General features: G+C 43.1%; 1 protein-coding gene and 1 long non-coding RNA gene across 2 annotated transcripts; one reads left to right on the top strand and one right to left on the bottom strand.

The window, feature by feature from the left end:
* Nucleotides 1-4,255: 4,255 nt before the first annotated feature.
* Nucleotides 4,256-4,666, top strand: RPRM (reprimo, TP53 dependent G2 arrest mediator homolog). Its single transcript, XM_038584497.1, has one exon. The coding sequence runs from the start codon at nt 4,256-4,258 to the stop codon at nt 4,595-4,597; it is 342 nt and encodes a 113-aa protein (XP_038440425.1). The 3' UTR covers nt 4,598-4,666.
* Nucleotides 4,667-5,955: 1,289 nt separating this feature from the next.
* On the bottom strand, nt 5,956-16,417 carry LOC111094260. Its single transcript, XR_005384538.1, has 3 exons — nt 16,173-16,417; nt 11,555-11,681; nt 5,956-6,538 (listed from the first exon to the last, which is right to left on the bottom strand). It is a non-coding gene; the product is annotated as an uncharacterized LOC111094260 (long non-coding RNA).
* Between the last annotated feature and the right edge of the window lie 1,328 nt (nt 16,418-17,745).

Below are 17,745 nucleotides of genomic sequence, written 5' to 3'. Positions count from 1 at the left end.
GTGTGTGTGTGTGTGTGTTATGTGTCACTTTTTTTAATTCCTTCATCCATTGATGGACATTTGGGTTATTTCAACCTTTTGGCTATTGAGAATAACTGCTGCTATGAACATGGGTATACAAATACCTGTTCAAGTCCCCTGCTTTCGATTTTGGGTGTATATACCTAGAAATAGAATACTGGATCAGATGGCAATTCTGTGTTTAAGTTTCTGAGAAACTGTCATACTCTTTTCCACTGAGGTTGTCCCAGTTTACGTTCCCACCAGCAATTCACAAGAGTTCTACGTCTTCCGCCTCCTTGCAGTTTTTTACTCAACAAGGTCAATCATTTCATATGGAAATATTCCTAAAATGTATCAGTTATTTCTCCCCTTCAAAAGGGAAATCTTGACCAAGATTTGACCCTTTTCTTGTAGTGACTTAGACACATCGCTGCCTCCTCAGAAGCTCTTGTCATATATCTTTGAGACGTCGCTAAGTGCTGGATGCTGTCCTCAGTTACTTCCACAGATGAGAACAATTCTCTCAGAATCTTGAAAAGTATCCTCCCCATTTCACAGATAAGGGAACGAAGTACACAGAGGGAAAGCAACTTCTCCAAGATCACACAGCTACTTATAAGGATGACGGGACTCAGAGTCCATGCCTTTAGCCATTTAGCGAGCCTCCCAGGCGTCTGAGAATGTTCATCTCTATATTAAATATCTCCAAACTACTCCTGTACACTTTTAGAAAACTGGCTCACGTTGTTTAATGGTTTGTTTCGTTTGTCTTCCTGCTGGGCTCCCTATGGCTCTAGGAGTACCGACCTCTGATCACTCTCTCCTCTCAACCCACGTGCTGATACTGACATCCCGTCATCAGGAAACACAGGTAAAGAAAGAGTTAAAACTCTTTGCAGAGCGACGGTGCACAGGTTTGAGAGAGAACTTGAGGGGTCATTCTAAGGGTAAAAAGGTCTGAGTTTAGGTATTTGGCTCTCATGATATCTATTCTGGTGGTTTGATGACATGTTTTGCTAATTTCTGGCTGCTTCTCATGTTCCAGGCACTGAGCCTGCTGTTCTAAATGAACATGAGTGCTTACTCTTACTCCTCAGATAATGTAATTAATTCTTTAAAACATCTTGCCCCCAAATAACAAATACCCTTTCTATGTCTGATATGCTCTTTTGAAAAATGTCTACTTAATATTTTCATAGTACACGCAAATAGAGAACAAAGGAAAAGGCTTTTGACACTGAAAGTGTCTGGTCCCACATTAATTATAATTCAGTCAACGGAGCCAATGGCTACTGACTGCAGGCACCATCGCTATCAACCGAGGATATTCCTGTAGAGCTTACCATACGCCATAGACACGTAAAAAATAAACAAGTGTCTCTTTCCTCGTATAACATGTACGTTGTGAGATGGTGCGCATTTAACTTTCTGAAAATCAAAACTTTTTGCAATGAAGTAGGTCGTTAGCTAAATAAATATAACAGTGGGCCATTGTATGTACTGAAACTTTTTGAAGTGAATATTCCATACCACCATCTATATTTCTAGAAATTAAGTTTTTCTATAGCCATGTTTTTTAAAGGATTTTTTTTCCCCACATCCGTAAGATTTTCCTAGGAAATACGTGAGTAACAGGAGTAAAGCAGAGAGAAAAATATTCACTCAAAATACAAAATAGAAAGATAAATAAAAAATTTCTGGGGGCACCTGGGGGGCTTAGTCAGTTGAGCATCTGCCTTCAGCTCAGGTCATGGTCTGGAATAGAGCTCTGCATGGGGCTCCCTGCTCAGAGGAGAATCTGCTTCTTCCTTTCCTTCTGTCCTTCCCCCCACTTGTGTGCTTGCTTTCTCTCTAATAAATAAAATCTTAAAAAAAAAAAACCTTTAAAAAAGTCCCTGCAGAAAAATTTTAGCAGCCTAGCTAGATTACCTTAAATTAGATTTCCTAATAATGATATATTATTTTTTTTACCAGTAAGTTTATAGTTAATTTTCATCTAAATACTGCAGACAATTTCATTCAATGAAATCACAGTGGTGGGGAGATGAAAGAAACAGAACCACCTTCCCAGCGATCTGAGCTAACCGGTGGGAATAGTGATTCTCCTCTTACTCCCAATTTTGTGGCTGGTTAGTAGATAACACTAAAGATAAGAAAGTTATTTCTTGTAAGAATGTTATCCCCAAATCTAAAGGTTTAATGATATCAAACTTCCACTGAACTCCAAGATTTGATCATTTTTACACTAGCTTCTAACTAAAACAGTAATACTGTAAAATCTCAATAAGCATATTCAAATTCTGGTGATTCTTAATTGAATCATTTTAAGGCATTTTTTGTAACTCAAGTCCTACCACGTTGGATCTTACAAATGTTCTACATAATTCTATTTGGTTTTGTCACATAAAGAAGGGACTACCCACCTCTACCCAGTTCCTCTCAACTTCTACTAAACATACAACCCTGTGCAAGATAACATCCCTGAAAGGCGTCCTCTGTTCTCCACCTCTTGCTCTCCTAAAGCCCTACTTCTCGCCTTTACTATTAATTTCAGTATTACTTTATATTGTCTTAAATTCTGTTGTAATTTTTCATATGTACATTATATTTTATTGTTAGGTATCACCCATATTAACTAAGATAGATTGTATAGTGAGATTCAAACAATTTTTTTCCAATCAATTAATAATACTTTTGTCCTAAGAAAAAATTGTTAGCAGTGGAGCATTCTTGAAGGCTAGTGAAATCGTGAGAAAAGAGAATAAACCAGGGGAATTATAGATAAGGCCCAGAAGCTTGGATTTTCAGCTATTAAACTACCTTTAAAATAAAAATAGCAATTTAGAAGAACCTAGCCTTATTGAAGCTGATAGATAACCGACATCCAAACACTGAAAACTCTTAACTAAAAAAAAAAAAAAAAAAAAAGAAAACTCTTAACTAAAAGATGGTTCACCGTATGTTACGGTGGTCATGAAGTGGTAAGAAAAAATAAATCTCTCAACGTGGAACAAATGATGTTTGGGGACAGAAACATAAGAGGGTTTAACAGACAATAAGAATGGAATTGAGAACAGAGTTGAAAATGGAAGACAGCTATTATGTTTTAGTTGAAATGTGCTGCATGTGTTCTATAAAAGGTTTGGACTGGGCTTCAGGTTACTGGTTTCCACCTGTTACAGTTGAAAGAAAAAAAGAAGGAAGGAGGGGGGGGAGGAGGGTGATGGGGAAAAGAAAGTAGAAAAGAGAAAAAAGTCAGATGCATTCTGTTAGAGCTAAAGAAACGATCTGACAGTTTTGTAACATTTCCCTGAAACCAGCAGCAAAATCATAACGGGCTGCAGCCTCAGTCAGGTCCCTGAAGCATCTGAAGTTTTGTTTAAAATGACTAAGGTGCAATACAGCAGTTTATGGAAAATGGGAAGGGCCTGCAGCCCCTGGGCAGCGTTGCAGGTGATGGGTATCCGGGAGCAACACAGCAACAGTTTACTGCCCGCGGAGGCGGGGGGCGGGGGAGGAGGGAGGGCAGGGGGCGCCGCGCTTCGGAACGTCCCGGGACTGCAGCCCGTCCCGCAGCCCGTCCCGCAGCCCGTCCCGCAGCCCGTCCCGCAGCCGCGACTCTAAGGGCCGTCGGGCCTAACGCCGCGGGGGCTCCTCCGCCGCCTCGGGAGCTGGGAACGAGCCCAGGCCGCAGGGGCCGGGCGGGAGGCTCGCCCTCCGCTTCCCCCACCGCCCAACGGCCGCCCGCGCGGAGCCCAGGCGCCGCCGCCAGGGGCCGCTGTTCGCTCAGAGCCGCCGCCCCTCCCGCCGCCCCGCTGCACTTCTCGCTGCCCCCGCCGCCCCTCCCGCCGCCCCGCTGCCCCGCCCCGCCCCTCCCGCCGCCCCGCTGCACTTCTCGCTGCCCCCCGCCGCCCCTCCCGCGGCCCCGCCCCGCCCCTCCCGCCGCCCCGCTGCACTTCTCGCTGCCCCCCGCCGCCCCTCCCGCGGCCCCGCCCCGCCCCGCCCCGCCCCGCCCCTCCCGCCGCCCCCCGCCGCGGGTTCCGACAGCCCGCAGCCGAGCGAGCGCGGCAGCGGCAGCGGCAGCGGCAGCGGCAGCGGCAGCGGCACCGCCCGGGCAGGAGCGCAGGGCGCAGGGCGCAGGGCGTCGGCGAGGCTCCGGGAGAGGGAGTCCGGAGCCCGGGCACCCCGCGACCGAGCGAGCGAGCGAGCGAGCGGCCCCGGCCTCGGACCGCGCCTGCCGGGCGCCCCCGCGATGAGCGCGGCGCCGGACAACCGCACGGACGCGGCGGGCCTGCTGCTGGCCCAGGGCAGCGAGGCGCTGGCGCGCGCGGTGCGCTGCTGCACCCAGGCGGCGGTGGTGACCGACGACGGCCCCGGCCCCGGCCCCGGCCCCGGCGGCCCGGACGAGCGCAGCCTGTACGTCCTGCGCGTGGTGCAGATCGCGGTCATGTGCGTGCTCTCGCTCACCGTGGTCTTCGGCATCTTCTTCCTGGGCTGCAACCTCCTCATCAAGTCCGAGGGCATGATCAACTTCCTGGCGAAGGACCGCAGGCCGTCCAAGGAGGTGGAGGCGGTGGTCGTGGGGCCCTACTGAGCGCCGCCCGCCCGAGCCCCTGCTGCCCTGGACCGTCGCCTTTCGGGGTGAAGCGCCCGGTGCCGGCGGTGCGCGGAGGGGACCCTGCCTGCGCGGCGGCGGGCGGCGGGCGGCGGGCGGCGGGCGGCGGGCCGGGCAGTCGGGGGCCGGACTCTGGACGCTGCCGCGAGCGCGGGCCACGCTGGCGGGCGGGGGGCGAGCAGGGCGGGGCGGGCCCCGCGGCGTCGACGGCCGGTGCCCGAGCGCCCCGAGTGCGCGCCGCGCTGTCCCCCGCCCGCCCGCCCGGCTCCGGCTCCGGCTCCGGCTCTGCTCCGGCTCCGCGGGCTCCGCGCCGTCGGCGGAGCGTCTCGTGCCCCCGCGCGGGGTTTGTGCTCGTCTGCTCGGACACACGTGTGAGAAGCCCTCCGCTGCCCTAGTGGCCCGTTTGCCTGCCGGGGTTGGAGTTCTGTTATGGGGGGGGGCTGCGAACGGGGACCCGGTGACCTGCTTCTTCTATCGCGTTTCCGGGGGGCGGGGGCTGGGGGGCGGGGGCCGGGGCCGGGGCCGGGGGGGGAGCTGCGCCCCAGCAGCCCCGGGCACAGACCGGGCTGGAACTCGTAGCTCACGACCGCAGGGTCTGCGCCGCAGAAGTGCTCTTGACATTCATGACACACCGTTTTGACTTTCCCCCCCTTATTTGACATTTCCTTAATAAATGCAAGGCTGCAGTGTGTTGCTCCCGGCTTCCTCGTGCTCTTTCTGGGCTCCCGGCAGGGGGGACGCGGGGCGACGAGGAGCCAGGGTGCGCGGCGCGGAGGGGGTGCGGGGTGCGGGGCACGTGGTGGGGCCGGGGGCGGCGGGGGCAGGGGCGGGGGCGGCCCTCCGCCTTCCCACGAGGCGCTCCTGCCCACTCGGGTAGGCCTGGCCCTGAGCCGGAGCCGACAGGGGGCCCCGCGGGAAGGCGGCACGTGGGCGCTGGCCGCCGGCGCCCTCCCCCGACCGGCGGCGGCGGGGTGCGGCTCCGCACTAAACACCGAAAGCGCGAATGCGAGGGAAAGTAGCTGCGGAAGCCGGGGGCGACGCGACTGTCCCGGGGTCGGCCCCGCCCACCGGGCCCGGAGGCGCGGCCGCGGGCTTGCGCGGAGCTGGCCAGGGTGCTGAAGGGACGGTGATGGGAAGAAGAGCCTCGAGAGCCGTGGCTGTGAAAATGGCCCAACGGGGGCCATCACTTCAAGCTTCAACTTGGTAAGAGCAGTTTATCCTTGCACCTGGGGTAGGACCCTAACCGTTTTCAAAAAAACAAAGGAGCCTCCATGCTGTAGCAATGAAAGACTTCACAGTAGCAGATACAAGATTGACTAAAACTGAATAATAATAATGTCCCATTTACTCAGGAAGAAGCACCATGGGTGTAAACCTGTAGTTTGACTCAAAGATCAGGATCGAAAGGTTTGACTGTCCTTTGACATCCCATGTACTACTCAGTAGACGTCCACTTCACTCTCAACATAAATCATGCCAGGAAGTATGCCTTCGAACGGTTTTTTGAATGCTGATACGTTTCAGACTTAAGAAAAAGGATTTTGAAGCCTTGCCTGTTGTTTCTGTCTTCTTTGCTGGGAAGGGTCTGCTTATTTGTTTTTGTGTTCTGCATCCGGCGAGGGGAGCACAGTCAACCTGTAGTCAAGGCTGAGTCATGGAAGGCAGCTTACTTTTGTTAATGCGTAGGGCACCAAGTGGAGGCTCCTTATTTTGTTGACAGTTTCAATGGCACCAAGTGAATCTGCTGCCTCCATGTTTGAAAGCGAGAAACAAGACAGAACAATCAGTTCGTGCTGAGACAAACCAGACATTTAAAATTAAACTCGGGTTCTTTTTTTCGGTGGCTGCAACATCTGCCAAGGGTTCCTTCTTCATGCACACTTACTAGCCCATCAGTGAATTCGTTGTTCTGGTGGAAATCTGTTTGGGATCAAAAACCAATCAATGAGAGTTTGTAGGACTCTTGCTATGTGCCCTGCTCTGCAAGGTGCATGTTTACAGTGAGTTTCAGACGCAAAAATGTTTCGCACTTCCAGGTCCATTTTCACTTCCTTGTGTACAACAGACATTTCGATTTAAAGCCAAAGTCCTGAAAATTGCAAAAGGGGCCTGCTCAAACAACTCTATGACTACCATCTCCTCTCTCAATACCATCCATGTTTGTTTGCCTTAATACGTCTTTACACTTCTTTCCTCCTCCCTATAACTCAAAAGAAAATTTAGTTTCTTCTTACCTCCACTGTCCAAATTTATTCTCTTATTTTATTCTCTTACTCCGAGAAATTATGAGTGTCAGACAAACCAGATCCTGCAAAATTTAGTCCTTAGGTAAAAAAAAAAAAAAAAAAAAAAAAAAAAAAAAAAAAAAAAAAAATTGTGAACAGAGCTCTGTAATCCATGATCTATGCATCATAGGGAAATGCACACGGTCTGAAAATATCATAGCCCTGGGGACCATTTCCTTCCAACAACTCTTCTCTGCAGCCCTTAGATCCATTTGTTACTTAGAGAGATGCCAAGTGGTTCTGGTTTTTATAGATGAGGCGATATGTGCAAGAAGCTTTTTACACTCCCTATTCCCTGATGGCCACATGGCAACCACTTTCCCGTACCCCACGCCACTCCCTGCCTCATCCTGCCTTTGGCTCTCTCTTTTTTTGATTCTAACAAATACGTTAAATGAAAGTTTTTAATCCTGCCCAGAATGTATGGAGCATCTGTCCTTTCCCACAGTCATGCTGTAAAGGAAAGTGAGTTTTTAAAAGTCACTCTCTGTATTTGACCTAAGAAAATAATTTCAGCCTTAAGAGACTGGGAATTGAGAGAGATAGATGCAAACAGGCAGGTTATATCATCCCACGCTTAAGTCCACCATTTGGTCAGTAATTAGTGGGAAGCCCTGAGAGAGAGAGAGAAATGGCTTTCTGTAAAAGCTTGCTAGATTTGACATAGTCCATGGGGAGGTATTTGATACTTCCTGAAACCCTCCTGGAAATATGGCAGAAGCAGGGAGAGGTTTTTGTGAGACTCAGCAAGTGGATTAGCAGGGTTGTAACCCTTCTCAGGCTGTGCAGCCAGCCACTGATGCCTCTGAGCCTCAGTGGCCTCCACATAAGGGGCTTAGCCAATAGTTGATAGTGTTATTTTTCTTATGATTCTGATACAGACCATCCCACTGTCCCTGAAAATGTATTAAGAACTTGGGTGCTGGACACCTTGAGGGAGCTTGAGGGAAGACGAAATATAAAGGCCATGCTACTGTTTCAGGTCTAAGATCAGACCTGCTCCGGGGACAGTCCCTGTGCCTGATTATTGATTTCCAAGTCACTCTGACCTCTCCTTGAGTCCAGAGTCAGTCCTGTGATGTCTTCCTACACTAATTGTGAGTAAGGAAGGGAAAGGCACATTGGACTATGATGAAGAAAATTTTGTTTGTTCCAGTCTCTGACTAGTTTGAAAGCTGAGTAGTCAAGTGGCCTCATCCCTATAATGAAAAAGATGGATTCCAAAAGGACATCCTACAATTCTACTGAATTAACTTGTTTAACATTTTCTTGTCTCTTAAGATGTTTCATACATTTCTTCATGAGGGAACTTAGAAATAAATTTTATCTTTCCAATCTTGGTCCTTTGGGTAGAAATGTTTATCCCTGAGAATCAAGCGCTCCTTGACTCAGGGTACGTTACTTACAATAATCAAAGCACAATTTCAGACACCCAGCCAGGCCTCCATAGACAGCAGTTTCTAAACTGACTAATCACACATCATCTAACCAATGCCTTACGTATTCCAGATCTCTGTATTCTCACTGGATGGCACAATGAAAGCAGAGCCCATTGAATGAGGGAGCAAATAATTGACAAGTGATTCATCTAGATCATGCACAGTCAAGCTAATATGTGCTGTTGTTTACAGCAGCTTCTCGGGTGTTTGAAGACAAATCAACAACCAATTTTCTCCCCCAAAGCATTTCCCCCTTTGAGCTTCTGCAACACCACACAACAGCTGTTCCACATGCAGTTTAGAGCCTTCGTTAGCCTTGGCTTATTATAATTGTCATTTTGGGGTGCAATGCCAGGAAAGGATTCCAGAGCTCAGTTTGTTTTATAAGACTCAAACCTAGTTTGAAAGCTTCTGTTGAAGCAGCAAGTCTAAAGCAATCCCCCAAACAGGAATCAACAGATCTTTTATCCACCTGCCAAATCCCATTTAGATATGTGCACAATAGCTCAAATGGGATATGTTTTAAAGTCAGCTCCAACAATAGTAATTGTTTTCTCATCCCTGAATTTAAATGCTCAATGGTTAATTGCTTCCATGGCCCATCTCACTGTCTTCCTTTCCAAATATTTTTGTATTGTTTTAAATTCTTGAAATATTTGAAAGTCTAAGATTAATTCTATAGCATCAGCTAGGCTTAAAAATTCTTAGAAAGTATAGTCTAGAAAAATTAAGTATGTAATATTATCAGCAGGCCCTGTATTGTTTATGGTGATCACAATAGAAGTTTAAATTTACTACTTGTATTTGATAAATTCAGTACATTTCAGAGGAAGTTTCTACAAGGATTGTTGTAAGGATAACCAGATGCATTTTTAAAATACTCCTCCGTAAGCTTGCAAACAGTGGCTTGCTTCTAACCTAAATAATACATACACAATGAGAATAAACAAAGCATGTATTCATTTGTCTGCTTTTTTGTTTGTTTGTTTGAAGAGATGATGGGTAATTTCCTTCTCTAAATATATGTAAGTGCCTATTTGCTGAAATATTTTTGAGCGGGTAAATGCAGGCACAAAGCGATCAATACATGAAAGGTCAAGCCATCTGTGATAATACTGGAACAAAACTCTGCCCTATTCCCATTTTAAAGCAGGTTTCCATTAGATAGTATTTTCTGAACTCATAAGTCAAACAGATAGTGTTTGTCAAGCACTCATGTATACATGGTACAAGTTACTACTAAGAAAATAAGATGATTCCTATTCATTTGAGCCATAAAACCAGGCACAAATAAACACACATGAGGGAAGACATATGATCTACCCCAAAGAGTCAAATAATAAAGAAGTTGCTCCTATTTACTATTTCTGGAATTCATGGTGATATCAATATACATGCATAATTTTGCTCTCGTCTACATGTCAGCACACTTTATAACAAGCAGAAAATGTTAGTTTGTCGTGTCAATTTTTTTTTGTATAAGCTTTCCACCCTCACCAATTCCTCTTTCATTATGTACTCGCTCACATCTAAAGATATACTGCCCTGAAAGAGTCATTGATTTTTATCAGACCAAGACTCAGATGTCTGATTACTATGGGAAAAGAATCCCTCTGGGATCTAGAATGTCTCTTTTGCTTTATTTATTTTCCTATAAATTGAGCAGGATCATGCAGTTCATATTCTAAATAGTATTGATTAAGGCAGGTACACATGCACACACTCATATAGTCTGTTTCCCACATTATATACTGATGAAATAGATCCATCCCACCGTAGTCAGTATCGCATATTCCCTAGTTGTTTTATACTATTTGTTTGCAATAAAATAACACATAGAAATAGTTACAATAGTCCCAAAATGTTCAGTGAACAAGATTTATGCGAGGTGCCTGGAGTCTTAGTCTAGATCTTGACATATATGTTTCAATCTTCACCTAAGAACTGGAAAGAAAAAAAAAAGCTGAAACCCCAAGGGACAGAAAAGTCAAAGATTGTATATTGCACAGCTTAAAAATCTTTCAACACTAAGTTAAGAGAAATGAGAGGGAAACCTAAATTTGAAGAAGATCAATGAAAACAAAAATAACCCATTAAGTCTCTAGAAATTTACAGGCCAATTATGAATTCTCAAAATGGTGACTAGGAAAGTATACATTTAGAGGATTAAAAAAAAGGATCAAAGATTACCAGTAAAAGTGCAAGCAATGCTAGAAGAATGTGGAAAATTGTTAATTCCTCCTTCAATTCTCTTTCCTCTCAGAGTCTTGCACCAATTGCAAGCATCCTGTGAGCTAGTTCAGTTAACTTCTATCCAAAGGTCAAAGAGGCCTTGCCAGATCTTCTTAATTATCAATAAATATTTATTATTTAGTATCCCACATAGGCATGATTCTGTACTAGCTATGAACTTAGACCTTGGAAGTTGAGTGCAAAGGATCATGGAATTTAAAGGCGCCTTCGGGGGATTCTGGGATCCCCAGCTGTCTTCTGCTTGATTTATGTCCAGGTGTGCTCGGTGATCCTGATACATACGAGCTACACATACATGTGACTTTTCCCCTTACAGATGAAGTACTCGCTATTCTCTATAATTAATGTGGAGGCCTGAACAACTCAAACAACTCAATTTGACTTTTCCCCATGCCTTCAGGTAGCACACACAAGGCTCATTGTACATTATATATTCAAGCTCAAGATAAGCATGAATATGGAAGGCCTAAAGAAAGTGCTGTAACTGAATTTCTTGAGGCTACCTATATTTTTCTACAAATTCAGCTTGGGAATACATGTTTTATTCATTTCCCCCACCATGAATTTTCAAGGGCTGAATAATTAACAAAAAGGATCAAGTGTGAAATTCCCTCCCTCACATTCCAGAGGTGAGCTTAATGCATTCTTGTTTTAAGTAACATAAATACCTTCTAAATTTACAAAACATCCAACCTATAATGGTTTAAATTAATTGAGACTCTTTGAGTTGCTATCAACATAAACTCAATTCAAGCTGACTTTAAATAGGATGCTGAATTTACTGACTTGTGTGATTTGCAAGACCAAGGATACAGCCACTTCAGCTGTACAAGAAGCTGATGTATGATGCCATCCAAATTCTTCCACCATCTCTGTCTTTCAGCCAAGCTCTTTCCACGTGGTGAGAAAAGGGGGAACGAAAAACGATCCCCTCCTCTAGGCCCACACTCACATCTTACCAGCTTAACAACTGTAACAAAAAGAAACTGTCTTCCTGGGCGAACTCTGGCCATGTGCTACTCCCTGAACCAATCTCAGTGACTGGGGTGGATGCAGGAGGAAGGCTGTAGTGGGTCATTGCCATCCCTGTGGTGAGAGGGAGAGAACAAAGGAAAGTAGAATCAGTTCTCTTCAACCATGAGTCCTCACATAAGAGATTCTGCCGTCAGAAGAAGCAATAGGCTGCTGGATGTCCTAAAATGATTCTCACCCAGTTTAAAGGAACCAATGCCAGTTAGCCAGTGATGGAGCCAAGTAACTGGACCTATATCTCCTGACCCTTAACTCATATTCTTTTAAAACACTATTGATTCTATCTGCTGTCTTTCAACAAGGCTCAGTCGCCTTTTTACATTTCTTTCATGATTCTGTGTCTGTGCTGATGTAGCTCCACATGCCCCGGATAATGGCCTGGATTTCTGGGGCAGGCATTGCCACCACCTTGTACCCAGTGGCCTTAATTTCGACCAGTCATCTGATATCTCCATTTGTTTATGAAAATAAAATCATTTGCCCTCCCTAGACCTGGCTAGGCATAAAAATGTCCTTGAGATGGTAAATTTTATGGTAAGAAAATTTTAATATGATCAATTATTAAACGAAATGAAGCAGATTTATTTGCTGCAGGACTTCTCTTTTAAGCTTTCTGACTCTCCCTAGGAGAGATAAAATATTTAGCATTTCCAAATTGATCTGAAAAACTCACTTTGATGGGCTCTCTCTCATGACCCATCTTCCTTGGAAAGGCTGCTGCTCTGTAAATACATGGGATTTCTTTTTTTTTTTTTTTTTTTACCTTTTTTGAATCCTTTACTCTGTTTCTAAATTGTTCCTTATCTGAATTCATCCTAATCCAGAGAGTTAGCTTAGCTTACTTATCTGCAGAGAAACTGAACCTTCATTGTTCATTTCTTTGGGTTTCCGGCTGCTTTATCTGTTCCACACTTTTGACTTGGGGAATTACCTAGCCGACCAGTTGCTCTGCAACCTGTACTAGTAGGCCTCTTCATTCTTATTCACAAATGGGGAGGGGAGCTGATGATGTACTTGAGAGAGGAAATCTGTCAACGGTAAAGACTGGTGTTTAGAAGCTTGTTCCTCACCCAACTCATCACAACAGGTAAGCTCATCTCATCTTTGGGCTTCCAACTGTGAAAGCCTGAATCTGAGGAAGCACAGTGTTCTCAGTAGAGTCTCTGCATTAGCAACCTACATAATGGGCCTCTAAGGCACATGTGTACAAACATAAGACCACTCCCTTTTTTCCCCCCCTTTTCTCTTCTCTTTCTTTTCTTTTTTTTCTTTTTGTTTTGTTGTTTTGTTTTGTTTCGAATACTCTTTTTCTTGGCATGGTCGCCCTCCTATATTTGACTATGTCTTTTTCAGGAAATGATAACCTTAAAAACAAAAAACTAACAACTTTCAATAGTTAATCTAAACCACTATATCTAGACATATGATTTACTTTATGGTTAATCTTTGACTGATTGCTTTATACCCAATAGTCTGATTACCCAGTTTTTGTTCAGTAATATTTTTCTTTCTTTCTTTTTTCCTTTTTTTTTTAAGATTTTATTCGTTCATGAGACACACACACAAAGAGAGAGAGAGAGAGGCAGAGATAGGCAGAGGGAGAAGCAGGCTCCATGCAGGGAGCCCGATGTGGGACTCAATCCTGGGACTCTGGGATCACACCCTGAGCCAAAGGCAGACACACTCACCCACTGAGTCACCTAGATGACCCAAAAAAACTTTGATTTTTTAAAAAATAAAATTGAATGGGATGCCTACGTGGCTCAGCGTTTGAGCATCTGCCTTTGGCTCAGGGTATGGTCCTGGAGTCCCAGGATCGAGTCCCACATCAGGCTCCCTGCATGGAGCCTGCTTCTCCCTCTACCTCTCTCTGTCTCTCATGAAGAAATAAATAAAATCTTTTTAAAAATCTAAGTTTTTAAAATATTTTCTCAGTAAATAATACATTTTTAAAATGTTCTTTTATTAAACTTGTCTAACATTTAGAAGATTTATAAGTAGAAACTTTTAGGGATGCCAAAGCAATTAATACCTCGGGAAAACAAGGTATATCACTTTAAATGATAATATATAAAGAACCAAATAGTAATATTAAAAATTTGAAAATTTAAAATTGAAATGTAGTCTCCATTTTAAAGGAGAATTTACTGAAGTATTCCTTCAGCTTTGGGATCAACATCTACTGCAAAATTAAACTAGACCCACATCTACCTTTTGTATGAGATCGCACACCTTAAATTTTATAATACAGAGATTAAATTATACTGAATTCTTTGCATGTTTTAAATGTATTTTTATTCGCCAACAACTTCCTTCCATTCTACAAAGCAAAGACTTCACTGACTGTTGAAATAAAGAAAAGCTATTCAAAAGATGAACCTTCACTCTTTGATAAGGAGTTTCATTTCATGCTTAATGTGCTGTATAGAGAAAGAAAGAAAATATTAACAGTGTTCCATGATTCAATGATTTTTGAGATAAAAATATTTTCAATTTATAATTCTATAGATTCAGAAGGAGTGCTTAGACACTGGAGAAGTGCTATAAAAAAAGGTTTTATGAACACCAAAGGCATTGTCTTCTTAGACTATGGTTTACCTGTCATGTATCAGTCACTTAAGAAAGGCTGAGTGAAGTTAAAAATTTGTAATATTCTCATGTTTAGATGAAGTGTTATGCCAGAATGTTAGGCCCTTCTCTAAGACCATCTAACTTTCTTCTATCCTATGTTTTCATTTAAGAAATTAAAAGTTACTATTTTAAGAGGGATTTTGCTTCCACATTGTTTCCCAAGCACTTAGAATATAATATAGTCCTGTTGTCTACATTCTCTTCTTATTATTGTCTTCTAGTTGGATTGTATTATTGACATGGCTGATTTTCAAATTCTGTTTGTAGAAACTTGTAGGCATCTACAAATTCTTATTGATTACTGCCATCTTCATCCATTCATATGAATGACTGATAACTGCTAGTATTGATCATAGTTGGTACTTTACACATGTTACTTCAAATTCCTTACAACTCTAGAAGTTATAATTATCCCACTCCCACAAATGAGAAAATGGAGGGACTGAGGGGTAGTAACTTATCCAAGGTCACATAACTGAACTGTTCTTGCGCTAAGATGTAAACCCAGATCTGAGACATTACAAACCAAGAGCATTTCCACTATGTCATTCTGCTAATTCTTCTGATTGACAGTACAGGAAAGTTCCAACTTTTTCACACACGGAGCTGTGTCATTAACTTGGATCCACCCCTACAGCTTTGAGTAATGATTTCACATAGAGGAGAAGCAAAGCAATTTATCATTTTGGTAGATTTAGAGTTTGCTAGTAGCAGATGGTTCTAGGATGTAAGAATGTGGGTTTTAGGAGGCAATTCAAAATGAGCCTCAGCTTGTCCAATTATATAGCCTTCTTACTTGGAAATGAATAAAGATTTTAAAAAATTATTTTCTCCTTGAATTCTGCAATTGTAAAGTCCTCTAGTGTTCACTTACATTGCTTAAACAATTTTTTTTGTTGTTGAAAATCTGCTTACAATAGTTTTGACTAAAATATTTTATTCTAAAACATTGGGGATTATTTGCGTGATGTCAACAAATGTCCTTTAAAGTTAAAAGACATTTTTGTAGACTGGCTTTGCTTATAAAGTGATAATAATTTACTTTATGCAGTTTTACTACATATTTCTTCTAAGCACTTTACATGTATTGGATCATGCAGTCTTTACAATCATCGTATGAGGTAGTTTTTATTCTCATTTATGAGGAAATTGAGGAGTGGAAGGAGAACATATTGACTGACTAAATCTGGATACCAAAAGATTCTGAGATACTTGAGTAATGGTCTGACCTTAATAAGATAAAATTTAACCTGGGAAAATACAAGGTTCTCTATTTGGATCTAAAAAATAGCTGTACAAGTATAGGCTGGAGAAAATGTGGTACATAACAGACCATAAATACAAAATATGTAAGCTTTTATTCAAGAAGAAGCTCTAGATTAGTCAGTGGAGTACTGAGATAGCCAAAAACGTGTGAAAGCAAAGACTCTTGCAGGGGCAGGCCAGAGGCCAGCTCTCTTCTGTTTCTTGATGATTCCAATCTTAGAGTGGTTCTGGTGCCAATACCATATTTTTTAAAAGTTGTAAATAAACTCAATGTATTCAAAGAAAGCAACTATACTGGCAAGGGTTCTAAAACCATGTTAAATGAAAAATGGTCAAAGGAGTAGTAGTGTTTACCATTGAAGGAAAACCAAAAGCCTCAGGTTTAACAGAATAACCATGCTCCAATGTCTGAGGAACCGCCGTAAACAGGAGGGATTCCATGTGTTAAGTATACACTCAAGTAGGAATGGTGGCAACAGTGAGTGGAGCAAGCTACACACACAGAGGATTCAGCTCTTAATCAGAAAGATTTTTCTAATAGCTGGAGCCTGTGGAGAGACTAAATCCCCTATTTCTGGATGCCCATTCAGCAGGGATGCTACAGAGGAGATTCAAGAATGAGACAGACTAAATCTTTGAGTGAGGTACCTTCTAGTCCTGTGCTTTCATTATTCTTGATTCTTCCCTTTTGGGTAGGAGACTGCAGGCACCTGGTGGGTGGCTCTGCTCTCTGGCCAGAACAAGCAGCGGCCTGCTCAGGGACTTTGGAGTCACAAGGTTTTGGAAGAAGTAGTAAGACCTGGGGGTACAAATCAGAAGGCGGTGTCCTCCTTTCTCACTCACATGCCTGCTTTTTCTTAGAACTTCTCCATTGTGCTAAAATCATCTTCTACTACATCTTGGCTGTAAATACTGTAAGTTTCTGATCTTAATTCTAAAGGGACTACTACTCCTAATTGGTTTGTCCAGAAGTTACACTCAGAATGACTTTAAAATTATTTTACTGAGGCAGGTGCAGACATAGCAACTCAGCTTTCTCCCAAGTTCAAAGGCTAGTTCTAACATTTAGCTCCCGGCTTCTAAAGGAAAATTAAGCTAGCTTGGGGCCACCTATTTATCCAAAACAAAAGGATCCCTGGGGTACAGACTCATGGATTTAACAGAGTTTTGTTTCCATACTATATGACTAAAAGGCATTAATGGATAAATCATTTTTTCTAATGCAGCACAAGATGTGGTCTCTGCCGCACTAAATAATCAGATATAAGAAACGTTGCGTTGTTTCAGGGAAAGAAAACTTAATACCTTCATGTCTCAAGGCCTGAGAACATACACAGAATCCAAGCCTGTAAATTATAGCATTGTGTTTTAGAATCTGCATAGCACTGCAAAGAACACAGTCCCTGCTCTGAAGGGTAGGAAGTCGTTGCCAGTATGCTGTCAGAATTTCAACGTATCTTTCCATGATACTATAGTTTAGCTCCTCAGAAAAGAAAATTAATTAGTTTTCCAACAAGATTAACGTTTTAGGCTAGACTTCTCTCCAGATGGCAGACACGTTCTTAGTAGACACAGTCACATTGGAGACATGAAGACCACCTTTTTGAAAGTGGATTGATTCTGTTCATCTCATTGGAAAGAGATGAGGTGGTAAGTTTCACTGCGCAGGAGACCAATCATTTGTCCTAAATCAAAATCAATTCTGTTGGAATTGTACCACTGTGCTGCTTGTCTCTGATCCCTGGCATAAGAGCCTTAGATACAGGTTTTATGGTATGCAAATATCTACTTTTGGAAAAGGTTACAATACTCCCCACACATTATCTGCTTTTTAAAAATCATTGATTTCAGCAAAGAAAATGTTATACACTTAACATTGGTAAAATGTCTTCTTAATGGTTTTATGTTTTATAATAAAAGGAGAAAAGTCATGAAATCATAAGACATAAGTTGTCTATGTTTCTAGGTGACACCACTCCTAAATTAAATCCACCTTATTATCAAAAACATCCTGACCTAATTTCATAGGACCATGTGACTTCACAGTCCTGCATTCCAAAATCACTGCAATTAGCATTGTCATCCTAGGATCTTGCTTAAATATTCCTTGCTATAATATAATTTCATGTCCTGTTCTCAGAGTGGCCTTTATTTTGAAATTTTGCCAAGAACACCATCATCTGGGTGTTAGAGTTTGATTAAACATAGCCCCAAAGAATGT

This window comes from Canis lupus, chromosome 36 (genome assembly GCF_011100685.1).
Source record: "Canis lupus familiaris isolate Mischka breed German Shepherd chromosome 36, alternate assembly UU_Cfam_GSD_1.0, whole genome shotgun sequence".
In the NCBI taxonomy this organism is placed as follows: domain Eukaryota; kingdom Metazoa; phylum Chordata; class Mammalia; order Carnivora; family Canidae; genus Canis; species Canis lupus.
This window is presented reverse-complemented; position numbering and strand designations above follow the sequence as displayed.

Coding starts and splice junctions, on each gene's coding strand:
- RPRM (XM_038584497.1), top strand. CDS start 4,256: ATGAGCGCGGCGCCGGACAACCGCACGGACGCGGCGGGCCTGCTGCTG.